Raw genomic sequence first — 27,378 nt, 5'->3', positions numbered from 1 at the left:
CCTCTGTTGTCTTGTTCTGTGAGGTACGCCCTGCTCAGGGTGTTGGCCAGCACCACATGCTTTCCAGAAACGTATCGGAGACCGACCTCGTAGTTTTGGAGTCTCATGAGCATGCGTTGTAGTCTTTTTGGTGCGCTGAGGAGAGGCTTTGTCATGATGCTCTCTAGAGGCTTGTGATCTGACTGCACTTCCACAGTTCGTCCATATGTGAATTGGTGGAACCTCTTCATGCCAAACACCACTGCAAGCAGCTCCTTCTCGATCTGTGCATACCCTTTTTCAGTCTCTGTCAGGGCTCTGCTGGCGTATGCTATTGGTTGTCCTCTCTGCATCAAGGCTGCTCCTAACCCACTCTTTGATGCATCACATTGTAGTACACGCTGCTCTGTTGGGTTGTAGGATTTCAGCACAGAGGTCTGTGCAATGGTATCCCTGATTTTATTGAAAGCATGCTCATGTCTCTCTGACCACTCCCACAGTGAGTCCTTGTGTGTTAGCTGTCGCAGTGGCTCGTAGAGCTCCGTGGTGTGGCTGTAGAACTTGGCTAGGTATTTGACCATGCCCAGGAAGCGCTGCACCCCCTGCACATCTGTAGGCCTAGGAATCTATCTGATGGCTGTCACTTTTCCTGGGTCCACTTTCAACCCCTCTGATGTTAGCAGGTGGCCAATGTAAGGCACTTCCTTCTGCCTGAGCTGCAGCTTCTCCGGATTCAGCTTGATATTGAGCTTCCTGCATCTGTCCAGGAGCATTCTCAGGTTTTTGTCATGGTCCAGACTCGCTGCTTAATTGTTGTCTCCTTCTCCCACAATCAGGATGTCATCTGCATTGATTTTGACTCCTGGAAGACCTTACATTGCCTGGTTCAACTTCCTCTGAAAGGTCTCTGGGGCTGGACTGATTCCCATTGGCATGCGCAGCCACCTGTAGAGTCCCATGGGAGTAGAGAATGTGGTGAGATAGCTGGATTCCTCCTCCAGTTCCACATGCCAAAATCTTTTTTTTACATCACAAACAGAAAACACGCATGCTCTGTTCAGATCTGGCAGCACGTCTTCAGTAGTGGGAAGTGGGAAATGGCTCCTCTTGAGTGCCTTGTTGAGAGGTTTTGGATCAAGACACACTCTTAGTTACCCAGACGGTTTCTTCACTACGATCAGGCTGATAATCCAGTCTGTGCTTTTTTCAACTGCATTTATCATCCTTCTTTTCTCTAGACCACCGCGCTCCTCTTTGAGTGGTTTATATAGTCCCACTGTCACTCCTCTCTTTGGCAGCTGGACGGGCTCCACTCGCTCATCCACTTCCAGCTTCAGTTTGCCGGGGAAGCATCCATCTCCCTGGAATACATCAGAGTAGTCCTGTTTAATTTGCTCTTTAGTCCAGGATCCTGTTGTTTTCTCGATGTCCAGAATGTTGTGGTGCTGCACAGTAATTGACTCCCTTGCCTGGATAGCCATACTGCCTAGAATGGGCCTGTGCACGTTCTTGATGACTACAATTAACTCAACTCGGTAGGTTTTCTTATTGCGTGGATTGATCACTTTAAGTGTGCACTTCCACAGTGGCGTCAGAGTACTCTTGTTATACATCACCAATACCTGACTGAGGGCTCTAGGTGACTGGCTTTTGTGAGGTTTGCATGGATAACATTACAACTAGCACCACAATCTAGCTGAAATCTGACTGCCTTTTTGTTGACCAGCATGGTTGTAAAGATAGCTACATTGGGGTCTGTGGTTTTCTCCTGTACCAAGTTGACGCTCTCTGACTTTGGCCCTAGTGTGATGCAGAGAACATCCTCACCGCTCTCTGAGTCAGCTGACGCATTTTCCATTGCCAGGACTCTGTTTCTCTTGCTGGGCCCTGCACTTTTGCAAACTGTAGAGAAGTGATAATTTTTCCCGCAGGATTGACATTTTTGTCCATATGCAGGGCATTTTTCCTTTTTTCTCTCATGTGTCTGTCCACAGTATTGTACACTGCTCAAAAAAATAAAGGGAACACTTAAACAACACAATGTAACTCCAAGTCAATCACACTTCTGTGAAATCAAACTGTCCACTTAGGAAGCAACACTGATTGACAATAAATTTCACATGCTGTTGTGCAAATGGAATAGACAACAGGTGGAAATTATAGGCAATTAGCAAGACACCCCCAATAAAGGAGTGGTTCTGCAGGTGGTGACCACAGACCACTTCTCAGTTCCTATGCTTCCTGGCTGATGTTTTGGTCACTTTTGAATGCTGGCGGTGCTTTCACTCTAGTGGTAGCATGAGACGGAGTCTACAACCCACACAAGTGGCTCAGGTAGTGCAGCTCATCCAGGATGGCACATCAATGCGAGCTGTGGCAAGAAGGTTTGCTGTGTCTGTCAGCGTAGTGTCCAGAGCATGGAGGCGCTACCAGGAGACAGGCCAGTACATCAGGAGACGTGGAGGAGGCCGTAGGAGGGTAACAACCCAGCAGCAGGACCGCTACCTCCACCTTTGTGCAAGGAGGAGCACTGCCAGAGCCCTGCAAAATGACCTCCAGCAGGCCACAAATGTGCATGTGTCGGCTCAAACGGTCAGAAACAGACTCCATGAGGGTGGTATGAGGGCTCGACGTCCACAGGTGGGGGTTGTGCTTACAGCCCAACACCGTGCAGGACGTTTGGCATTTGCCAGAGAACACCAAGATTGGCAAGTTCGCCACTGGCGCCCTGTGCTCTTCACAGATGAAAGCAGGTTCACACTGAGCACATGTGACAGACGTGACAGAGTCTGGAGACGCCGTGGAGACGCCATGATTCAACAACTGAGACATAAACTGAACAAGTTACACATACATGTGACTAACAGAAATTGAATAATGTGTCCCTGAACAAAAGGGGGGTCAAAATCAAAAGTAACAGTCAGCATCTGGTGTGGCCACCAGCTGCATTAAGTACTGCAGTGCATCTCCTCCTCATGGACTGCACCAGATTTGCCAGTTCTTGCTGTGAGATGTTACCCCACTCTTCCACCAAGGCACCTGCAAGTTCCTGGACATTTCTGGGGGTAATGGCCCTAGCCCTCACCCTCCGATCCAACAGGTCCCAGATGTGCTCAATGGGATTGAGATCCGGGCTCTTTGCTGGCCATGGCAGAACACTGACATTCCTGTCTTGCAGGAAATCACGCACAGAATGAGCAGTATGGATGGTGGCATTGTCATACTGGAGGGTCATGTCAGGATGAGCCTGCAGGAAGGGTACCACATGAGGGAGGAGGATGTCTTCCCTGTAACGCACAGCGTTGAGATTGCCTGCAATGACAACAAGCTCAGTCCGATGATGCTGTGACACCGCCCCAGACCATGACGGACCCTCCACCTCCAAATCGATCACGCTCCAGAGTACAGGCCTCGGTGTAACGCTCATTCCTTCGACGATAAACGCAAATCCGACCATCACTCCTGGTGAGACAAAACCGCGACTCGTCAGTGAAGAGCACTTTTTGCCAGTCCTGTCTGGACTAGCGACGGTGGGTTTGTGCCGCCCATAGGCGACGTTGTTGCCGGTGATGTCTGGTGAGGACCTGCCTTACAACAGGCCTACAAGCCCTCAGTCCAGCCTCTCTCAGCCTATTGCGGACAGTCTGAGCACTGATGGAGGGATTGTGCGTTCCTGGTGTAACTTGGGCAGTTGTTGTTGCTATCCTGTACCTGTTCCGCAGGTGTGATGTTCGGATGTATCGACCCTGTGCAGGTGTTGTTACAAGTGGTCTGCCACTGCGAGGATGATCAGTTGTCTGTCCTGTCTCCCTGCAGCTCTGTCTTAGGCGTCTCACAGTATTGCAATTTATTGCCCTGGCCACATCTGCAGTCCTCATGCCTCCTTGCAGCGTGCCCAAGGCACATTCACGCAGATGAGCAGGGACACTGGGCATTTTTCTTTAGGTGTTTTTCAGAGTCAGTAGAAAGGCCTCTTTAGTGTCCTAAGTTTTCATAACTGTGACCTTAATTGCCTACCATCTGTAAGCTGTTAGTGTCTTAACGACCGTTCCACAGGTGCATGTTCATTAATTGTTTATGGTTCACTGAACAAGCTTGGGAAACAGTGTTTAAAGCCTTTACAATGAAGATCTGTGAAGTTATTTGGATTTTTACGAATTATCTTTGAAAGACAGGGTCCTGAAAAAGGGACGTTTCTTTTTTTGCTGAGTTTATGAGTGCATTGTATGATTTTATTTTTTACATTTTACAATACATTGAATACCCACCAAAATCCCTGTGGCCTCATTTATCAATCCTGCTTAGGCACACATTTGTGCGTAAACCATGCGTGGAATCATTTCAAATCAAATTCAATCAAATCTATTTATAAAGCCCTTTTTACATCAGCCGATGTGAGATTCATCAATATGAATGTTTGCTTGAGAGTATGGGCACAGCCATGACATTGCGTATGCACAGTGCAAAGCGGTGGAATAAGGGAACTGTTTGTCAAGTGTAGAATGGGGAAAATATATGTTGAAAATGTGTGAAATTGTGAGTTATAATTAAATAATATTTAAATGTCATTGTATTTCCATTGTGAATTCAAGCAACATATCTTGACATGCTATTTAATTTGACCACGTCAGTGCATTCGTTAAGATAATAATCCATATAAAGTACAGTAATTTATTAAATGAGAGGTACGTATGTGTCACGTCCTGACCAGCACAGGGCGTATTGCTTAGTCTAGGTCAGGATGTGGCAGGGGGTTTGTGTTTGTTAAGTGTTGGGTTGATGATTGGGACTTCCAATTGAAGGCAGGTGTGTATAGTTGCCTTTGATTGGAAGTCCTATATAGGTGTGTGTGTTTGTCTTTGGGGTTGTGGGGAATTGTTCTGTGTTGAGCCTATGCTTTGACAGACTGTTGGTTGTTCGTTCATTCTCGTGAGTGCTTTGTTATTTTGGGTGTTCATTTTTGATAGTTAATAAAAGTCAAGATGAGCCTGCACATACCTGCGGCGTTTTGGTCCTCTTCTCTCCAGTACGACATTTTTAAGGATGAGTACGACTTATTGTATGACAGAATTCCCCACCAACAAAGGTTAGAGCTGCCCGCCAGTCAACAGTCGTCGTCAGAGCTGCCCGCCAGTCAACAGTCGTCGTCAGAGCTGCCCGCCAGTCAACAGTCGTCGTCAGAGCTGCCCGCCAGTCAACAGTCGTCGTCAGAGCTGCCCGCCAGTCAACAGTCGTCGTCAGAGCTGCCCGCCAGTCAACAGTCGTCGTCAGAGCTGCCCGCCAGTCAACAGTCGTCGTCAGAGCTGCCCGCCAGTCAACAGTCGTCGTCAGAGCTGCCCGCCAGTCAACAGTCGTCGTCAGAGCTGCCCGCCAGTCAACAGTCGTCGTCAGAGCTGCCCGCCAGTCAACAGTCGTCGTCAGAGCTGCCCGCCAGTCAACAGTCGTCGTCAGAGCTGCCCGCCAGTCAACAGTCGTCGTCAGGGCTGCCCGCCAGTCAACTCGTCGTCAGGGCTGCCCGCCAGTCAACTCGTCGTCAGGGCTGCCCGCCAGTCAACAGTCGTCAGAGCTGCCCGCCAGTCAACAGTCGTCAGAGCTGCCCGCCAGTCAACAGTCGTCAGAGCTGCCCGCCAGTCAACAGTCGTCAGAGCTGCCCGCCAATCAACAGTCGCCAGAGAGGTCAGACTGCGCTGAACTGCCGGAGTGGCCAGACTGCGCTGAACTGCCGGAGTGGCCAGACTGCGCTGAACTGCCGGAGTGGCCAGACTGCGCTGAACTGCCGGAGTGGCCAGACTGCGCTGAACTGCCGGAGTGGCCAGACTGCGCTGAACTGCCGGACTGCCCAGACTGTCCCGAGCTGCCAGACTGCCCAGACTGTCCCGTGCTGCCAGAGTGGCCCGACTGCCTGGAACGGCCTGCACCTGAGCCACCTCCAGGATAGGTGGGTTGGGGAGGGAGGGTGTAGCACAGTGCCGTCGGTGACGGCAGCCACCCTCCCTTCCCTCCCTTATGGTTTAGGGGTTATTGTTTGTTGGGTTTTTGTTGGGGTATTGGGGATTTTCTTGTTTTTCTTTTTTTTAGGTGCATCCTGGAGTCTGCACCTTGAGGGGGGGTACTGTCACGTCCTGACCAGCAGAGGGTGTATTGCTTAGTCTAGGTCAGGATGTGGCAGGGGGTTTGTGTTTGTTAAGTGTTGGGTTGATGATTGGGACTTCCAATTGAAGGCAGGTGTGTATAGTTGCCTTTGATTGGAAGTCCTATATAGGTGTGTGTGTTTGTCTTTGGGGTTGTGGGGAATTGTTCTGTGTTGAGCCTATGCTTTGACAGACTGTTGGTTGTTCGTTCATTCTCGTGAGTTCTTTGTTATTTTGGGTGTTCATTTTTGATAGTTAATAAAAGTCAAGATGAGCCTGCACATACCTGCTGCGTTTTGGTCCTCTTCTCTCCAGTACAACATTTTTAAGGATGAGTACGACTTATTTTATGACAGTATGAAAGTGAAACCATTGTTGAAATACGATAAAATACTGAGATAATGGGAAATCGAATGACAGATGGCTGATCTTGCTCTTTTGGAAAATGTGGCACGTGCTGTATTTCGCAGAGAGCACATTTTTAGAGACAGGTGGGACATTTTCTGCAGATAGTACCGATTGGCTCATCAGATATCGTTTCCAAAAAAACTATCTTATAGGATCTTTGCGAGGATTTAAGACCTACTTTAAAAAGGCAAACACGTGCCATTCCTGTGCACATCCAAGTGCTATCCACCCTTGGGTTTTTGGCAACAGGTACTTTTCAGCGGGAGTTTGACGATTGGCATCTCACAGCCCTCGATGAGCCAATGTTTGGGATGCAATCATCAGCAAAATGAACAGTAACACTTACAATTTCTATACACCATTGTACAACAGGTTGAAGTCAAGAGATGTTTCTTTGCCATGATGCCATCAATCGGTTCCCAAATACGAACGGACCAATAGACTGCACCCATTATCTGATGGATTATATAAATCCTAAAAGTTTGGATTATCTTCATCCATTTTCCAACTGTTGCTGACCATTGCTACAGCAAGCCCTGCAACAGGAACAGTCCCATTTTTTTTTTATCTTTAACTAGGCAAGTCAGTTAAGAACAAATTCTTATTTACAATGACCGCCTACTGGGGAACAGTAGATTGCCTTGTTCAGGGGCAGAACGACAGATTTTTCTACCTTGTCAGCTCTGGGATACGATCCAGCAACCTTTTGGTTACTGGCCCAATGCTCTAACCGCTAGGCTACCTGACACCCCAAATAAAAACATAAAAAAGCCATACAAAGACTATCAAAGCTCTACAGCCCTGTAACATCACAGACATCATACCCGCTGCCTACACTATAATACACACAGGGAGGCTACAGGGAGGCTACGGGGAGGCCATACAGACAGAGCAGGGGTCCTGGGCGTGCACACAGGAGTCATACAAAGACAATCGGAGCCATCCAACAGAACAGAAGCCATACAGACAGATTAGTTTTGAGCCGCAAAGCAGCTGCCAGCCAGGCCATCTCTGGCACACAAACACAGCACTGACATGGCACTGACACCATAAAGAGACCGGAAAGCTTTTGTTCTCTCTGCTGGGATTCCCCTTTCAAAAGCTGAATACACCCAGCTCCCTGATCAACAATCCAGTCCAATCCCTTACTATGGGAATCATGATGCCGGCTCAATCAGCCATCACTTAGGACAAGGGTGATGGCAGGATGGGTGTACTCACAGTTTGGGCTTGTTGGGCAGCGGAGGGGCTTCCTTCACCAGGGGTGGAGACATCTTGGCTGGGCCTAGGAAGTCTGGCCGGGGCTCTGGTGGAGGCAGGCCGAAAGAGGGCTGAGGGGGACTGGCCCTCCGGTCCTGGCCCTCCATGTTGGGGTACATGTGGGAGTGCGGCAGGGCTGACACACTGGGCCAGATCTCCAGCTCATTGACATGGAAACCCTCTGCACTGGCACTGGGTGGGATCTTGGGCGGTACCTCCAATAGGCTGATCTCTGTGGACGGGGGTGGGGGGAAGGCCTGGGCATCCTCGAAGACAGAGTCATCGCCGGATGCCACACCGTCCCTGGCCGATTCGTATACCGCTAGAGGGAGAGAGACCAGGAGAGAGTAGAGGTTTACCCCCAGCATAGCCCTACCCCCTCCTCTTCACAGTGCACTAGCATATCCTCCCCTCCCCTTTTCCTAACATAGTACACTAATATTACCTCCAGCAGAGCCCAGCTGACCCCCATCCTCACATACCCCACTAACATGGCAGCTCTAAGTTAAGTTAGCATGTGATCTAAAGTAGCAGCTGTGTCTAGTCAGCCTGTTTGTCTTGAGGAGCTCTTGATGTAATCCCTGTTTATTTGGCCTGTGGATTTCCTCTGATTGCGTGGTGAACTGAGAGTACACAGGGAGAATAAACACGCCTCCCTTCTCCCGCAGAGATATATGCTGCTCACCACCTAACTAGCCTATTTCTTCCTCCTCTCCTCCCCCTCTTCTTTTCTTCTCATTCTCATATAGATCAAAGATTATCCAGGATAATAAAGAGGACCAGAGGAAATACCACACAGGGATCCAGGTCGGAGCCAAAACCACTCGACCTCCCAGGCTGACTGCCTATTGGTAATCATTGACATGAACCAGAGGTACACGATCCCTCGTCGTTGAACCAGATGTACAGTGCATTCGGAAAGTATTCAAACCCCTTGACTTTTTCAACATTTTCTTAAGTTACAGCCTTATTCCAAAATGAATTACATTAAAAAAAATCCTCATCAATCTACACACAAGACCCCATAGTGACAAAGCGTTTTTTAGAAATGTTTGCAAATATATAAAACATTTAAAACAGAAATACCTTATTTACATAAGTATTCAGACCCTTTGCAATGAGACTTCAAATGTAGCTCAGGTGCATCCTGTTTCCATTGATCATCCTTGAGATGTTTCTACAACTTGATTTGAGTTCACCTGTGGTAAATTCAATTGATTGGACATGATTTGGAAAGGCACACACCTGTCTATATAAGGTACCACAGTTGACAGTGCATGTCAGAGCAAAAACCAAGCCATGAGGTCGAAGGAATTGTCCGTAGAGCTCCGAGACAAGATTGTGTTGAGGCACAGATCTGGGGAAGGGTACCAAAACATTTCTGCAGCATTGAAGGTCCCCAAAAACACAGTGGCCTCCATCATTCTTAAATGGAGGAAGTTTGGAACCACCAAGACTCTTCCTAGAGCTGGCTTCCCAGCCAAACTGAGCAATGGGAGGAGAAGGGCCTTGGACAGGAAGGTGACCAAGAACCCGATGGTCACTCTGACAAAGCTCCAGAGTTCCTCTGTGGAGATGGGAGAACCTTCCAGAAGGATAACCATCTCTGCAGCACTCCACCACTCAGGCCTTTATTGTAGAGTGGCCAGACAGAAGCCACTCCTCAGTCAAAGGCACATGACAGCCCGCTTGGAGTTTAACAAAAGGGACTTAAAGTCTCTCAGACCATGAGAAACAAGATTCTCTGGTCTGATGAAATCAAGATTGATCTCTTTGGCCTGAATGCTGAGCGTCACGTCTGGAGGAAACCTGGCACCATCCATACGGTGAAGCATGGGGGTAGCAGTATCATGCTGTGGGGATGTTTTATGGCGGCAGGGACTGGGAGACTTGTCAGAATCAAGGGAAAGATGAACGGATCAAAGTACAGAGAGATCCTTGATGAAAACCAGCTCCAGAGCGCTCAGGACCTCAGACTGGGATGAAGGTTTCCTTTCCAACAGGACAACAACCCTAAGCACACAGCCAAGGCAATGCAGAAGTGGCTTCAGGACAAGTCTCTGAATGTCCTTAAGTAGCCCAACCAGAGCCTGGACTTGAACGCGATCTAACATCTCTGGAGAAACCTGAAAATAGCTGTGCAGCGACGCTCCCCATCCAAACTGACAGAGCTTGAGAGGATCTGCAGAGAAGAATGGTAGAAACTCCCCAAATACAGGTGTGCCAAACTTGTAGCGTCATACCCAAGAAGACGTGAGGCTGTAATCACTGCCAAAGGTGTTTCAACAAAGTACTGAGTAAAGGGTCTGAATACTTATGTAAACGTGATATTTCAGTTTTTTCATAAATTTGCTAAAATGTCTACGAACCTGTTTTTGCTTTGTCATTATGGGTTATTGTGTGTAGATTGATGAGGATTTTTTTTTTTAATCAATTTTAGCTGTAACGTAACAAAAAGTCCATGGGTCTGAATACTTTCCGAACTGTACAGTACCAAAACTCTGCATAAACACTGTGCAAACTAGACAATTGAAAGTTGAAGTCAATTACACTAAAGGCAAATTCACCTATAAGTTGCTACAAGTTATACAAACTGTCCCGATGGTACATTTTCTGTAACTGTGAATACAATAATGATGGTAACTCACCTGTGGGAGTGTTGAAAGCCCCTCCAGTAACAGAGAGTTGGGCTGTGCTGCTGATGGAGCCGTAAAGGTTGGTTGCAGTGCAGCAGAACTGACCTCCATCGTCAGGGAAGGCCTCAGCTATCACCAGCGTACATATCTCCTCTGGAAGAAACAATTACAACTCTCATCAAATCCCTGTCGTAGCAGTGACACAGTGTTACAACTAACAGCTAAAATATATATTTCTGGTGGTCAGTATAAGGACAGTGGTATGGCTGACAGAGAAGTGTGTAAAATCTGAATGAGACAGACGCTGACTCTTTTAGACAGGTTTAATAGACATTTACACAGCCATAGAAAAGAGTGGCAGGTTTACTATCCATGTGTTTGTAGTTGGAGGTAAGACAGACATATGATAGACAGTTAGACATATGGTATGTACATGTTAGACAGGAGACTGACAGTTAGATGTGACTCACTGCCAAGGAAGAGACTAAAGAGCAGACAGGGTTGGAGGGTAGAGAGACAGACTGACTGACACACACACCGCTCTGAATATGGCAGGTGAAGTAGGAAAGCATAGACAGACAGACAGACAGACAGACAGACAGACAGACAGACAGACAGACAGACAGACAGACAGACAGACAGACAGACAGACAGACAGACAGACAGACAGACAGACAGACAGACAGACAGACAGACAGACAGACAGACAGACAGACAGACAGACAGACAGACAGACAGACAGACAGACAGACAGACAGACAGACAGACAGACAGACAGAAAGAAAGAAAAGACAGGTCCTGAGAGATGTCTGTAGTGTGACTCACAGGGTTTTTGTGAGAGCTTGGCGATAACACCTGATGTATCTTATTAGTCACACCGTCTCAGACTGGAAAAAGTCTGTGTGTAAATATGTGTGTGAGAGTTTAGTAGGGATTCCCTCTTACTGTGCCAGACTGTAGTTTTAAGGCCTTACACCTTTTTCTTCATCAAATCCAGGTGAACGGGAGATGACATCATCCCAGTGCCAAAGTGACAGCACAGACTGACACAACAGATAGATTGAGGACAGTTTGGATGGATGGTGGAGCAGACGGGAGTTGACATATGGCTGGGACTTTGTTGACGACAACATGACTGAAAATGACATATGGAGGAAGTGGGGTTCCTCTTACCTGGCTCTGCTGCAGACCGGGGCTCTGTGTTTCACATGATATCAAAGGAAGCGAGGGAGAGGAGGTAAAGAACAGAGAGAGGGAGGGAGTAAGACTCATAAGTCACAATCCTTTTTTTTTTACTCGTCGATGCTATGTGGGTCTAACTCTGGGTCCAGCCACCACCAATAAGTATTCTGACTCTACTGAGAATGTCTCACTTTTCTGCAGGATGCGGAAGTCTGGAGAGTCCTGGATGACCTGTCCCTGTCTGAACCACTGGACCTGCAGAGGAGGACTGCCTCGAACCCGGCACTCCAACACCACCACCTGACCCTCTGACGCCTGGGCATCCTGTAAGAGCTGGATGGGGAGAGAGAGACAGAGAGAGAGAGTTAGTTAGTTAGTTGCAGGAAGGGAGAGAATTAAGGTGAGATAGATTAAATGGAGATGGGGGGGCGAGGTAAAGAAGAGAAAGTAAAGGAGAAAGGGTCCGGGGTAGACACATGAGAGAGAGAGAGAGGGCGAAAGAGAGGAGGAGAAAGAGACGTGGGAAGGAAGAAAGGGCAAGAAAGTGGGAGAGAAGGGAATTAATGAAGACAAAGAGGAAGATGACAACACAGTGTCAGTGAGCAGAACAGAACACCACGCTACGGAGTGGGAGGCCAGCAGACACTGTCCCCATTTACAGCACTCTGTTTCACTAAAGGACAGAGCAGGGCTCTTCTCCAGACAATCCTGTGACAGCTTTAGTGTTGCAGTCAGAGAGGCAGGAAGCCATCCATTGAGAGGCCAAGGCAGCATTGTGTTACCTCTCCAACCAGTCAACAGGTCTCACAGTGAAAGGACTCATCTATCAGCAACTGAAACTCCCTCTTTGTGTGTGGAGAAGGTCATGTGTGCGTGTGTGTGTCTGTGAGTGTATTAACTGTGTTTGGGAATCTCACTGTGTATTTTGGGACGACCTGGGTGGAATGTGTGTGTGTGCGTGTGTTTACGACTCTGTGTGACTGTTTGTGTGTGACTGTTTGTGTGTGAATGTGTGTGTGTGTGTGCGTGTGCGTGCGCGTGCGTGCGCGTGTGCGTGTGCGTGTGTGTGTGTGTGTGTGTGTGTGTGTGTGTGCGTGACAGCCAGGGTGACATCACACCCCTGACTTCACCCACTTGTTGAGATGATTAAAGCCCTTCAGCTCCTGCAGGAGGGGGTGAAGACAAACAAATGTCTTTCAGTAATGAACTGGAAAATGTAGTCTTCAGGGATGGATGGGAGTGAAACTCTCCTGACCCCTGTGGGTTTGGCAGGCCTGTTTGATGCTCTGCCACTTACATGCCACCATCACACACACAGCCCGACGCATGGCCCGAGGTGGGCTGGGGGAGAGGAGGGGGAGAGGTGTGGGTTCCACAACAGTTAAACCAGGAGACAGGAGCACTCCGGCCCTTCGGCTAACTGTAATGATTTATTTGGCCCCCGCCAGTGAAAGCCACTGTCCTATCCTGTGTTATTCCAGGGAGATGGAGCATGCAAGTGTCTGCACATATGTGTGTGGGATGCATAACTTTGCCATAATTCCAGATGTAGTCTTACCTTGGTGAAGATAGGGGGCGCTGTGACAGAACCATCACCATGTAGTGAAGAAACTGGACTCCGCATCTGGAGGACAAGATAATCTGACCATCAACATCCACCTTGAGAAATGGTTGTGTTTCCTTGTGGTTTCAATTTTAAGACAGATCGTATACCTGTGTGTGTGTGTGTGTGTGTGTGTGTGTGTGTGGTGTGTGTGTGTGTGTGTGTGTGTGTGTGTGTGTGTGTGTGTGTGTGTGTGTGTGTGTGGAGAGAGAGTGTGTCCTACCCGGTGTTGAGGTGCAGATAGGGGCTGGACCAGGGTGAAGCGGTGAGGTACGGACTCGGGGCTCTTGGGTGAAGGTGAATGAATGGACAGGGAGATTGACGTTGTCTTCTTCTGGGACCTGAAACAGACACAGTATTAGGTCCGTTCCTCAGAGATGTCCACACACTGACCGAGTGGCCATTTAGAGAGAGAGAACAAAACAGTGCAGTTAATGTCTCACATTATCTGAGATAATAAAGATGTTGATGCCTTAAACACATTTCACTACTAAATACTCTTTACTTATTGCTCGCTCTTTACAATAATGGTCTGCTCTCACACGTCTAATTCGATAGACACACAAAGTGGGCAGTTTGCACCTTATAAATGACTTTGGAGCCTATGAAAATGGTCCCCCACAAGGACTAAGATGATGTCACTGAGAGTGAGAGCCAAGATGTTAATGTGTGAACAGAAGAGAGAATGAAGGCAGAGTGAAGACAGGAAGAGTTGGGAAATACACAGAGAGATACAGAGAGACAATGACAGAGAAAGATAAGAAAGCGAGATAACATGAGATGGGGAACCAAGGAATTCTGCACAAATATCCTCAGTGTAGAAAGTAAAACACCAAATAATGCATGCAGAGCAGAATCAGGCCGATACCCGCTAATTATCAAAATCCCGAAAAGAGCCGTTCAATTCTACAACCACTTAAAAGGAAGCGATTCCCAAACCTTCCATAACAAAGCCATCACCTACAGAGAGATGCACCTAGAGAAGGGTCCCCTAAGCAGGCTGGTCCTGGAGCTCTGATCACAAACATAAACAGACCCCACAGAGCCCCAGGACAGCAACACAATAGACCCAACCAAATCATGAGAAACAAAAAGATAATTACTTGACTTATTGAAAAGAATGCTATTTGGCCCTAAACAGAGAGTACACAGTGGCAGAATACCTGGCCACTGTGACTGACCCAAATTTAAGGAAAGCTTTGACTATGTACAGACTCAGTGAGCAAATTCTTGCTATTGAGAGAGGCCGCCGTAGGCAGACCTGGCTCTCAAGAGGAGACAGCCTATGTGCACACTGCCCACAAAATGAGGTGGAAACTGAGCTGCACTTCCTAACCTCCTGCCAAATGTATGACCATATTAGAGACACATATTTCCCTCAGATTACACAGACCCACAAAGAATTCGAAAACAAATCCAATTTTGTTTGCGTGAAATACCACAGTGTGCCATCACAGCAGCAAGATGTGTGACCTGTTGCCACAAGAAAAGGGCAACCAGAGAAGACTAAACACCATTGTAAATACAACCCACATTGATGTTTCTTTATTTTTCCTTTTGTACTTTCACTATTTGCACATCGTTACAACACTGTATATGGTCTTAATATGACATTTGAAATGTCTCTATTCCTTTGTAACTTTTGTGAGTGTAATGTTTACTGTTCATTGTTTATTTCACTTTTGTTTATTATCTATTTCACTTACTTTGGCAATGTAAAAATATGTTTCCCATACCAATAAAGACTTTTGAATTGAAATTGATTATATTACAGAAATAGGTCAGAGGTAAAGAACCTGAGTGAATGAGATTCAAGTTCTTAATGTCACGTGCACAAGTACAGTGAAATGCTTGTCTTACAAGCTCCAAGCCCAACAACGCAGTAATCAATATCAATGTAGCACAAAAATAAATGTAGAGAGAGAGAGAGAGAGAGAGAGAGAGAGAGGCGAGAGAGAAGGCCTGTATAAGCTTTCAGGGCTAGGGCAGGCAGCCTTTACCATATTAACCCATGGGGACCTCTCATTATCTAAATGAGCCAGAGTTTCACTGGCCAGGGTAAGGTCATTATAGAGGTTTATAGGACTAGTTAAAATTAGAGCAGGCAGCTAGCCTGATTACCACCTGGAGGGTCCAGCTAACCTGAACACTACCACAGAGTTAGGAAGGGGTTAAGGCTCACAAGGTGAGGGGTGGAGAGAGGGTCATGCTGAGACACTCGCACACACACACACACGCACACACACGGAGGCACACACACGTACTGAGGCATGACTCCTGATCTGGAATTTGTCAAAGATCCTTCTCCTTCTGAGTCTGAGGATGAAGCACCTAAACAGAGGTACAGAGGGAAGGGGAAACAGAGACCTTTCAGTGGAGAGTTTACATGAATTCAAATGGCATTCATTTGTTTGACAGTGAGCCCAGATATATTGGAGAAGTTGTACCGATGCAACACAGGAGGTTGGTGGCACCTTAATTGGGGAGGACGGGCTCCTGCTAATGGCCGGGGCAGAATTAGTGGAAACCATGTGTATGATGCCATTCCGTCTGCTTTGTTCCAGCCATTATTATGAGCCGTTCTCCCCTCGGCAGCCTCCACTGCTATGCACTCACCCTCGATGTAGACCTCTGCCGAGGTGTTGTCAGCGCCGAGACTGTTGGAGGCAACGCAGGTGTAGCGTCCCGTGTCTTCCTCGAAGGCCTCAGCGATCATCAGCGTGGACAAGTCACCATCCCTCCAGATCTGGACGTCAGGACAGTTGTGTAGCTCCCGCCCCTCACAGAACCACCTGGACATAACAGATGGGGGGGGGGGGTAAGAGGGAATTTTCGGTTAAATACCATTCCTACAAACAGCCGTAGGCCCTACCAATGTGCTGATACAAGTAAGAGCCATTGCTCAACGTAAAACAACTGAATTGATTTCAGATTCTCAGATTAGCGGTTATAATCATGACTGTGAAGAATGTGATGGAGGTCTGCCAATCAGGGTCATTAATCAACTGAGTACTGCCAAACACCTCACGAATCTGTGTTACATTGGTTTTGGGATCATTGAGATCTTTTGTAAAAAAAATTGGACCAACGTCACTTGTGTGCGACTTTATTTGTGGCTACTGTGCATACTGTGACATTTCTACATGAAGTTATGAGTCCCATTTGATTTACTTCTCTCGACACCATGTCCACTGTGCAGCGTAAAGAGACAAAGTCGTTTCAGACCTTTTTTCAAACATATGCCTTCACCCACACCTCTACCCTCTGGGCATGTCTGAGAGAGTGTTTCCATACCTGCTTAAACTCAGCCCTGGGGCAATGACAAAACACAGAGTTACGGGAAACAGCCCCCCCCCCCCCCCCCCCCAGACGTCTGAGGTTCTGCCTGGGCTGGAGCGTGGCCTGGTGGGACCTGCCTGGCTCGGTACCCCCTCACAGGGCTTCAATCACTCTGGCGTTGTTCCCCTCTCTGGGTCCCAGGAGGCATGAGACAGTCTAGTCTACCACACTAAACAGGCTAGAGACAGCCTACCACACTACAAAGACTGTCTCATCTCTGTTTACTGAGCCAACGATCAAACCAACCACTACTGACTCCACCCAACTACTTCAAACACAGCCGATGACCCCCATAACCATCTCGCTCCTTCTTCTCCATGCTTCTTCTCCATGCTTCTTCTCCATGCTCATGCCCTCCTATAAAATGAGAGCACATGCTTCTGCACAGTTCACCCGAGCAGTGAGGGGGAGGACGAGCAGGAATTCAGCAGATTGCAGGAAGCACAGCTGTTCCGTTCCGCTGGTCGCAGACCTCGGGACATTCCAGCCCTCTTGGCGCGCTATATAAAAATGCTATGCATTCCGCTGTTTGGCTATTATACTTTACACTATACACTCCACCCTGCTATTAATCTACCAGCCCAGATAACCAGACAGACAGATGTCACTTCATCCCCTGTGATTTACACTTGATGGTGTGGGTGTGAGAGACGCTGAGAGGAGAGAGGGATGGAGAAAGTGAAAGACAGGGCTGGGTATGAACGAGTGGCGTGCCAGGCAGGTTCAGACAGAAACAACTGTCTACACGACACTGTCATTATCAAAACGGGATCGCACATCGCAATTCATTAGCACCACTGACAGCTGGATGAACCAAAGGGGTTTAGTCATCATATTCCGACAACTGGGACTGAGATTAGCAAAAGGGTTATTCCCCATCATGTGTCTTAGCATGGTTAGCAAGGCTAGTCATAACACATTCTAGAAGTGGGACTCCACTGAAGTGCTGCTACTGCCACAGCTCGTACCTTAACCTCTCACTACAAAAGACTTGGGAGCTGGGTCTCTTCCTTATCGCTCGATGAAGGGAAATGAGGGAAAGTTGGCAAGCTACAGCCTATCGTGCTGTGTGTTAAATGACAGGAAACAGAGCAGTGCTCAGAGATTGGATGAAGGGCTGTTTAAGACATGCGGCCTCTAGCAGGAAGGCAGGGGGACCTTTTATCCAGCAGCAGCGGCAGCATGTCATCCACACAGGCAGCTGGAGGCCAAAGAGTCAGCCACGCTCCAAACATCCACGGCTATCTCCACTGTACTGATAAAACAGACTGTGACCCACACACCGAGCCTTTGTACAGTGCTCTTTGACCCCAGAACATGGGTTTGCTGCTTGACATGTTTTATAACGCTCAGTAATATCAAAGGCTTCGGTTGAGGCACAGAGACAGTTACAGGGTAAAAGTTCACTGAGCTGACAGCAGCAGGCAAATGAAAGTCTTGATTGTTTGAGCAAAGCAATATGTCTGAGTGTTTGGTGATACATTTTTGACATTATGGCAAGGGGGAAGAAAAAAAGACAACATGGTTGGTTCAAATCCACCTTCTGGGAATTTGCTCTGAATGAAAAATCCTGGGGATTTGTGTTTTTTTTTGTTCTCAGAACTCAAACTGTTTCTGTTGAGTCACCATCTCCCTAGGGTAATCACAGTGACTCGTAGTCTCCTCACGATTCTCAGATGCTGTCAGTTTGAAATATTCCCCACTACAGGAACCACACTGCAGGAACCACACTGCAGGAACCACACTACAGGAACCACACTGCAGGAACCACACTGCAGGAACCACACTGCAGGAACCACACTGCAGGAACCACACTGCAGGAACCACACTGCAGGAACCACACTGCAGGAACCACACTACAGGAACCACACTGCAGGAACCACACTGCAGGAACCACACTACAGGAACCACACAGCAGGAAGCACACTGCAGTGATCACTTCAGCTCTCGCAGAATCATTTGGACATTTGGTGGAACACCAAATGAAACACATATTGTACAGAAAACAGCATATTACGAGTCATTCCGTCATTATGTTAATGTATTGACAAAGCTGTGTGCGGTAGCTGTGATGCTGAGTGATAAGGAGGGTGTGTGTGTGTGTGTGTACAAAACATAGTGAACAGAGACCAGTAAACCAGCAGGGGAAGTGTGTTTTCCATGAGCCAGACAGTCTTAGTCCAGGCCCCAAGCAGATAAATTCAACTTGTTACGGTACTGCCCAAACTGAACTGTGTACTAAATACCCAAAACAAATAAAACTGGCAATCACAGTATTCAGCAGTGGTCAGATTGAGGCTTGTTAATAATTTTCCATTGTGGTTGTGGTACAGCTCTGTCCTGCCAGCCTCTCCTCCAGCTCTAAGTCTCAGTCAAACAGTGTAACACGCGATACAGCATGTGTCATACAGACTCCCCGTGTTTTATAGGCGTGAAGGAGCATGGCTTTGGATGGATTACTGTACATTCACTAGGGTCCAGTTTGGTAGAAATGCAAAAGCTACCCATAAAGAGGGAGAACGAGTAAAGTAGGGCAGCCAGGAGCTCAAGTTGAACCTAGCAGGCAGCCAGAGTTGCAGAGTAAATGTTACCCTCTCCCGACGAGCACCACAATAAAACCACATATTAATCAAACACTAATGACCTGCTATTACGCGTAATTACTGAGTAAACTCACTTAGAGACAGGCTCCTTTTTTAATCCCCGCTCCATTTAGCTCTGTTTAGCCAGGCACTGTGGAATGTGCTGAACACGACTCACTGTTCCTTCTCACTGGTCTCACTGTATTTCTAACTGTTCTCACTGTTCCCTCTTACTGTTCTCACTGTTCTCACTGTTCCCTCTTACTGTTCTCACCGTTCCCTCTTACTGTTCTCACTGTTCCCTCTCACTGTTCTCACTGTTCCCTCTTACTGTTCTCACTGTTCTCACTGTTCCCTCTTACTGTTCTCACCGTTCCCTCTTACTGTTCTCACCGTTCCCTCTTACTGTTCTCACCGTTCCCTCTTACTGTTCTCACCGGTCCCTCTCACTGTTCTCACTGTTCCCTCTTACTGTTCTCACCGTTCCCTCTTACTGTTCTCACCGTTCCCTCTTACTGTTCTCACTGTTCCCTCTTACTGTTCTTACCGTTCCCTCTTACTGTTCTCACTGTTCCCTCTCACTGTTCTCACTGTTCCCTCTTACTGTTCTCACTGTTCTCACTGTTCCCTCTTACTGTTCTCACCGTTCCCTCTTACTGTTCTCACCGTTCCCTCTTACTGTTCTCACTGTTCCCTCTTACTGTTCTTACCGTTCCCTCTTACTGTTCTCACTGTTCCCTCTTACTGTTCTCACTGTTCCCTCTTACTGTTCTCACCGTTCCCTCTTACTGTTCTCACTGTTCTCACCGTTCCCTCTTACTGTTCTCACCGTTCCCTCTCACTGTTCTCACTGTTCCCTCTCACTGTTCTCACTGTTCCCTCTTACTGTTCTTACCGTTCCCTCTTACTGTTCTCACTGTTCCCTCTTACTGTTCTCACTGTTCCCTCTTACTGTTCTCACTGTTCTCACCGTTCCCTCTTACTGTTCTCACTGCTCCCTCTTACTGTTCTCACCGTTCCCTCTTACTGTTCTCACTGTTCCCTCTTACTGTTCTCACTGTTCCCTCTTACTGTTCTCACTGTTCTCACTGTTCCCTCTTACTGTTCTCACCGTTCCCTCTTACTGTTCTCACTGTTCTCACCGTTCCCTCTTACTGTTCTCACTGTTCCCTCTTACTGTTCTCACCGTTCCCTCTTACTGTTCTCACTGTTCTCACCGTTCCCTCTTACTGTTCTCACTGTTCCCTCTTGCTGTTCTCACCGTTCCCTCTTACTGTTCTCACTGTTCCCTCTTACTGTTCTCACCGTTCCCTCTTACTGTTCTCACTGTTCTCACTGTTCCCTCTTACTGTTCTCACCGTTCCCTCTTACTGCTCTTACTGTTCTTACTGTTCCCTCTTACTTTTCTCACTGTTCTCACTGTTTCCTCTTACTGTTCTCACTGTTTCCTCTTACTGTTCTCACTGTTCCCTCTTACTGTTCTCACTGTTCCCTCTTACTGTTCTCACTGTTTCCTCTTACTGTTCTCACTGTTCCCTCTTACTGTTCTTACTGTTCTCACTGTTCCCTCTTACTGCTCTTACTGTTCCCTCTTACTGTTCTCACTGTTCCCTCTTACTGTTCTCACTGTTCCCTCTTACTGTTCTCACTGTTCCCTCTTACTGTTCTCACTGTTCCCTCTTACTGTTCTCACTGTTTCCTCTTACTGTTCTCACTGTTCCCTCTTACTGTTCTTACTGTTCTCACTGTTCCCTCTTACTGCTCTCACTGTTCCCTCTCACTGTTCTCACTGTTCCCTCTTACTGTTCTTACCGTTCCCTCTTACTGTTCTCACTGTTCCCTCTTACTGTTCTCACTGTTCCCTCTCACTGTTCTCACTGTTCCCTCTTACTGTTCTCACTGCTCCCTCTTACTGTTCTCACTGTTCCCTCTTACTGTTCTCACTGTTCCCTCTTACTGTTCCACTGTTTCCATTTTTTAAAATGTAACCTTTATTTAACTAGGCAAGTCAATTAAGAGCCCATTTTTATTTACATTGACGTCCTACCAAAAGGCAAAAGGCCTCCTGTGGGGGGCACAACAAATCGTAGGACCAAACACACACCACCACACAACAACACTATAGAACGAGAGACCTAAGACAACACCTCTGTTCTCACTGTTCCCGATGGAGCAGCACTAGGCTGGGCTGGCTGGTCCAGATGTGGCCTAGCAGTGGTGGGTAATGTAACCCTCAGACAGAGAACAAGAGGAAGTGGGCCTTCAGTAGGTCCAGGATGTAGGTGGGAAGTGTGGGTGTGAGAGCAGGACACAGCCACTCTGCATTAATGACCTTGAACGATTTGAACGATAGCCATTCAATAAGAATTTCTTAAATTCCACACCCTTCACCTTCACCACCCTCTTCCTCTTACACACCCTGTACAATAACATTATGAAACACACTCTGCCCCCCCCCAACCCTCACACACACACACACACACACACACACACACACACACACACACACACACACACACACACACACCACACACAATGGCCGGGTGTGTAGCTAGGAGCAACTACCTGAGTGTTTTAGCCATGGCCTCTCCTTTCCTCTCCCACCCCTAGGCACCAAGCCAGAGGACATCCAGACATCCCCCCAACCCTCCCTCAAGCACACATTGACTAGACCTCCTTCATTAGAACCTTGACTACAACCCTCCATCCATCAGAACAGCTGCTCCTACCAGCTTTACAAAGAAATCTGAGGTGAGCAAAGTTCTGTACACTATCCAACAGAGGATTTCTCAGAGGGAATGGGGAGTAGGGGAGCTGGTTATTGTGAATGTCGCTCATTGAGGCATGATACAAATGTAGCAATCTTAATATCTGGCTATTTCAAATCAAATTTCAAATCAAATCAAATGTATTTATATAGCCCTTCTTACATCAGCTGATATCTCAAAGTGCTGTACAGAAACCCAGCCTAAAACCCCAAACAGGAAGTAATGCAGGTGTAGGTGGTCCTTTGAATATGTTGGTCATTCCATAAAATAAGTGCCTTTTTCATCCCTTTGATATATCAAGTAGAAATTGGGCACCAATATTTAATTTTAAAATCCAATTATAACAAATGTGGCCTTTAATATAGACCACATGAAGAATTCAATCAATTTGATTCTTACATGAATAAAGACAACTAAAGTACCAAAATTCTGCATTTTGACATTTCCCTCCGTGCACCTTCTGCAACTTCTAGGAAGATTATAAACCAACTTAACCCCAACATTTCACTATCATTGTAAAGCCCTAGTTATTCTGTTGCTTTGACATTTCTGAAGATGATTTATTTCATGTGATTAGTGATTAATTTACGTCTGTCCCTCATTTTAAGGTCAACTCTGTTACGTGCACTGATCTCTCATTTTAATATGGTGAAAATATTCCTTAATTTTTTTTAAAATCAAAATAAACATTGAACATCTAATAGTCAAATCATAGTGTTAAAGAAGGTGAGCTTCCCTTCCCCCTGTCACAAGGGGATTTATGGCTGATTTAAGATAATAATCAACCCTGTTACGGTCAACCCTGTTACGGTCAACCCTGATAATAGACACTTACTATAGTCCTTTTTGTATTTAACCTCTTGAGATGGGAAAACATGTTTTTTTATGAAGTTGAACATGTGCTCTTTTTTGGACCAAGTTACAATTCTCAAAAGGCACCGAATTGGTGGAACGACCCATCTGTTGCACCATACATCAGTGCCAACACACAGGCTGATCCACCCAAAACGCCAAAATGGCAAGACAGAACATGAACATAGCATTGTAAAGGGTGAGACAAAACCATGTACTTTAGCCCTGGCCCTCTCTGGTGCGTGCCTAGGTCCACAGTCACCTCATCTGATCCTGTTGTTATTTGCTGCTGTTGATGGAAAGATTTACAGAGTGAAGCTCAGTTTCACCGCAAGACCGGAGAGCGAAGGAAAGAGCAGACGGAGAGAAAGACAGAGGGAGAGACAGAGAAAGAGAGAGGGCGTGAGAGAGATTCCATCAGGACAGAGGCACATCGGGTTAGATGCCAGCACACATACCCACCCCCCAAAAGTGTATATGAGAATAGAGTATACACGTCCGGTCTGGCATACATACATCACTGTCTCTTACATGCTGACCAGACCGGACACTTCGCGTGCATGAGCGTTGCAAAATACATTTACACATACATGTTATTCAATCAATGCACCCACATTGCCCGTTGAGCGTCTGCGTGGCCAGGCGCTAAAATAGAAATTGGTTCTATTTGTGACCCTTAACGCGCTGCAAGTCCCACCTCTCCCATCTCCTCATTGGTTTTTAGGAGCGTATACCCACGTGGGTGATTGAAAGATGAACTGAGGTCCACACTCCAGTCGGTTGTAGTAATTCTGTAAAGTTGTTTGCCAACCTTCATATTAAGTCCAAAGAAAAAAAGCCATATAAAGTCGAAAGACGAAAAGCCATATAAAGTCCAAAGACGAAAAAGAAGCCTGAAGGAAGGAGGAGAGATGACGAGAAAAAAAATGTGGTTTACCGTTTTAACTGTGGATTAATTGTCGGAGTAGAGGACCTTGTGCATTTCAGTTAAATAACAACCCAATGTTTATATCCCAGGACAAATTAGCTAGCAACAGCAAGCTAGCTAGGTAAATTGCCATAAATGTTTAATGCTTTTTGACCTGTCCCCAAATTAATATAATTGGTTCAGAGTTTGTTCTGATATTTCAACCTGGGTGTCCTGATGGCTTCTGGTTTGGGTGAACAAAATGAACGTGCGTGCTACGGTGTGTGTCCGGTTTGGCCAGCATGTTAGTCATCTCTCCCTCTAATGCTCAGTCTCTCCTGTACTGACCACAGGAACCAAGCAAAGTGCAACTGGACTGAAGCAGCACTTAAGTCTTTATTGATAATTACAAACTGCACCATAAAGTTGAAAAAAATGGTTCTCCAGTGATTTTTTTGTCAAAACATGTTTTTTTATATAAAAAGTATTCAATAATGCCCTTGGGAGAGTTTCAAAGACAAGCAGACACCACAGTCTGTACAAGTACAAGCTCTAGAGCCAGATCGTTTTTTGTGTCAGTGTCATGCAAACTCTCCAAACACACACAAATACAGCCACACTCCCAGACCCACCCACACTCACAGACATAAAGAAACTCTTTCACTAATGTACACACACCAAATGAAGAGCTGTATCAATCTCCTCACTTAACCCATAAATGGTCACCCGACCGTGAAATGTCATGCAAACTCTAGGTCTCTTGGGAGAATTGAAGAACTTGTGCAGACATCTCTGGGAATAGATCTAAAAGCACGATGACACATGAAGGCTTTGGAAGATTGTGTACGCATATGGCCGGGTCTCATCACTTTATGGAGAAATAATCTCTCCCTATTGCAGCTACCTACGCACCCAACAACGTAACGCACTTATTTAATCAATTCATTTTTTGGCAAATGACACAGGCAGCGTTATTCCATATGGATATACTCAGAATCATAACAAGTTCATCTGAAAACTGATTAGAAAAAAGGGGCAAATGGTTTACAGACTAATCTTGACCATATGTGTGTGATCTGGGCACGGCACTGTCAGAAGTGCTGACAGCAGCACAGAAAACCCTGTTTAAGATCCTATTTCCCTGTCTGTTTTCTCTCTCTGGGGGAGGAATAATGTCACCGAGAAATATGGAAAGTCTTAGTTGGCATCAGATATTGTGAAGCTAGGGTTAGATGAGGCCATCTGACGAATCAATGTTTATGTTCATGCCACAGTCCCTCCAGGTGTGTGTGTGTGTGTGTGTGTGTGTGTGTGTGTGTGTGTGTGTGTGTGTGTGTGTGTGTGCGCGCATGCGCGTGTGCGTGCGTGTTGTATGAGTTTGGGTGTACACTAAAAGGGAGGAAAATAATGATACATTCTAGAAACCCATCTAACAAAATTTGTGGAAAGTGCAATTTGATGCTTGAGTAGCCATTTATATCAGGCAGGGTTAGGGGTAATGGGCCAGGGTTCAGAGGGACTATTCTGAACAGAGGACAGCTGTAGTAGATTGAGAGAGAGAGAGCGAAGCTCCACGGAGACAGTGAAAGATGCATGTGCAGCAGTTGAGCTAAGTGATGAATATTTATGCACACACACACACACACACACACACACACACACACACACACACACACACACACACACACACACACACACACACACGAATGCACGCACGCACACAAACTCACAAACATGAGCACACACAAACTTCCCCCCACATACACACACACAGACACACACCGACACACTATCACAGTTTATTATGAAATAGACACAAACTACATATTTGAAATTTGTGACAGATTCATTTGTATTTCACGGTTTTCTTCACAACACATTTTGTGTCTATTTCACAATTTTCATTGTTCATAATGCATTTGTGTACATTACACAAATTCCAGTTTGTTGTGGCTAACGTTAGCCACGTTAGCTAGGCGGTTCACGTTAGCTAAGGTAGCTAGGTGGCTAACGTTAGCTAGGCTAGGGGTTAGGGGTTAAGGTTAGGTTTAGGGGTTAAGGTTAGGGTTATGTAACTTGCTAGCTAAGGACTTTAAGTGGGCAAGGTTAGGGTTAGCTAACATGCTAGCTAAGTAGTTAAAAGGTAGTCAGTAGTTGCAAATTAGCTAAAATTGTCCATGACGTGATTCGAACACGCAATGTTTGGGCTGCTAGATGGTCGTGTTATACACCCACCCATCCTCCCTGACCAACCTCCCTGCTATCATTTCTGTCTTAAGTAACCTACTGTCTTTATCTGTGATTGAAATGCACTGTAGGGAAGAGTGGGATAAGTTTATCCATTTTTACATTCAGCATCACTCCGTCAAGGGAAATATAGTATTCTTTCTAACAAAGATATGTATATATATTTCAGGACGTTGTGTATCCATGGACATAATCAGAATTCATGTAAACATTACAGATGTGAAAACATAGCTTGTCCAAAAAAGCCGTCTCCTGGCACAACTTACCCGGGGTAAGTAGTAAGTTGAGCCGCCGGACAGGGTATGTGAAGCCGCCTACAAATGTCTGTACTGAATTAAATATTACCGCTACCTTTTTAAAACCATGTATATTTTTATTTCACAAACACAATTCAACACAATCACAACCACTTTTTTCATTTTAATAATTTTAAGCATCTTTTAACACAGGCTTAACACCTAACAAACACTTTTTACTTTTAACATAGACCAGGACCTGTTGTTACCTCAAATCCCAGCGATAATGCATTGCATTACACCTGAGAAGAAAACATTTGAATTTGCTCAACTTGCCCTTGGCTCAACTATTGGCTTAACTCACCCCATGGCCATTGGCTTAACTCACCCTATGGCCATTGTCTCAACTTACCCCAAGGCAAACATTTTGACTATATTAGCCCACGTAGCTTCAAGGACACAGTTTCATGCTAGGTTTAGGACCTCATATTGAAGCTTATAGAGACCCCAACTGATATATAGAACAATCTTAAAATGATCTATAATACTTTGGTTTAGATACAAGCATTATGAAACCTCTAACAGAATAAATTAATTTGACAGTGAAAATCTGTTTTTTGGACCTGACTTGCTTACCACTTTTTTCATGTAGTTCCTTCCTTCACGGACTCCATGAAATTATGACCTCTTCCTAAATATTTGGTCAAATGATACATTTTGTGTATGTTTTCTTAGAAACACAGGTGGCTCAACTTACCCCTTTAGCTCAACTTACCCCACATTCCCCTATACAAAACTGTGTACTGCATACCAAAAAAAAAATCCAATAAGCAATTCTTGTCTATTTCACAATAATCTGTGATACTGGGTTGCACACGCACACGCACATGCACACACGTTATCCTTACCCTACAGAGTAAAGTTCCATCTTACATATTTCATGAGTATCTGTTATCAAATTAAATAAGTGCAAGACGAATCAATAAATATTTATAGTAGATATCAGCCATGCACAAAGCAGCTTTCCCAAATAAACATCAAAAAAAGATGACACAGTCCAATGGAATAACACGGACTATGAAGAGCCTCACAAGAGTAGGAAAACAGTGTGAGAGGCAAGGAGTGCCCTGAGGTGATGAAATACAAACAGGCTTAGCTTTTTTGTTAATGAGTGACCCAACACTGAACAAAATCATGTTCAGCATCAAAACCCAGTAAAACCTTCCATCAAATACCACAAATGTACAG

The 27,378-nt window shown here is 46.1% G+C and overlaps 1 protein-coding gene across 4 annotated transcripts in view; it reads right to left on the bottom strand.

Moving 5' to 3' along the window:
* Positions 1-27,378, bottom strand: part of LOC106584205 (palladin) — a 135,740-nt gene that overhangs the window by 49,292 nt on the left and 59,070 nt on the right. For all 4 annotated transcript variants that reach the window (XM_082967978.1, XM_045705935.2, XM_082967977.1 and 1 more), the window contains 8 exons: positions 15,816-15,991; positions 15,464-15,530; positions 13,423-13,540; positions 13,155-13,220; positions 11,788-11,929; positions 11,588-11,611; positions 10,427-10,567; positions 7,740-8,100 (listed from right to left, as the gene is read on the bottom strand). In XM_082967978.1, coding sequence (XP_082824104.1) covers positions 7,740-8,100; positions 10,427-10,567; positions 11,588-11,611; positions 11,788-11,929; positions 13,155-13,220; positions 13,423-13,540; positions 15,464-15,530; positions 15,816-15,991 — 1,095 coding nt within the window. The remainder of the gene's footprint in view (positions 1-7,739; positions 8,101-10,426; positions 10,568-11,587; positions 11,612-11,787; positions 11,930-13,154; positions 13,221-13,422; positions 13,541-15,463; positions 15,531-15,815; positions 15,992-27,378) is intronic.

Source organism: Salmo salar, chromosome 23 (genome assembly GCF_965601325.2).
Source record: "Salmo salar chromosome 23, fSalSal1, whole genome shotgun sequence".
Taxonomy (NCBI): Eukaryota; Metazoa; Chordata; class Actinopteri; order Salmoniformes; family Salmonidae; genus Salmo; species Salmo salar.
Note: the sequence above shows the minus strand (reverse complement) of the source record. Positions and strands in the feature narration are given on the sequence as shown.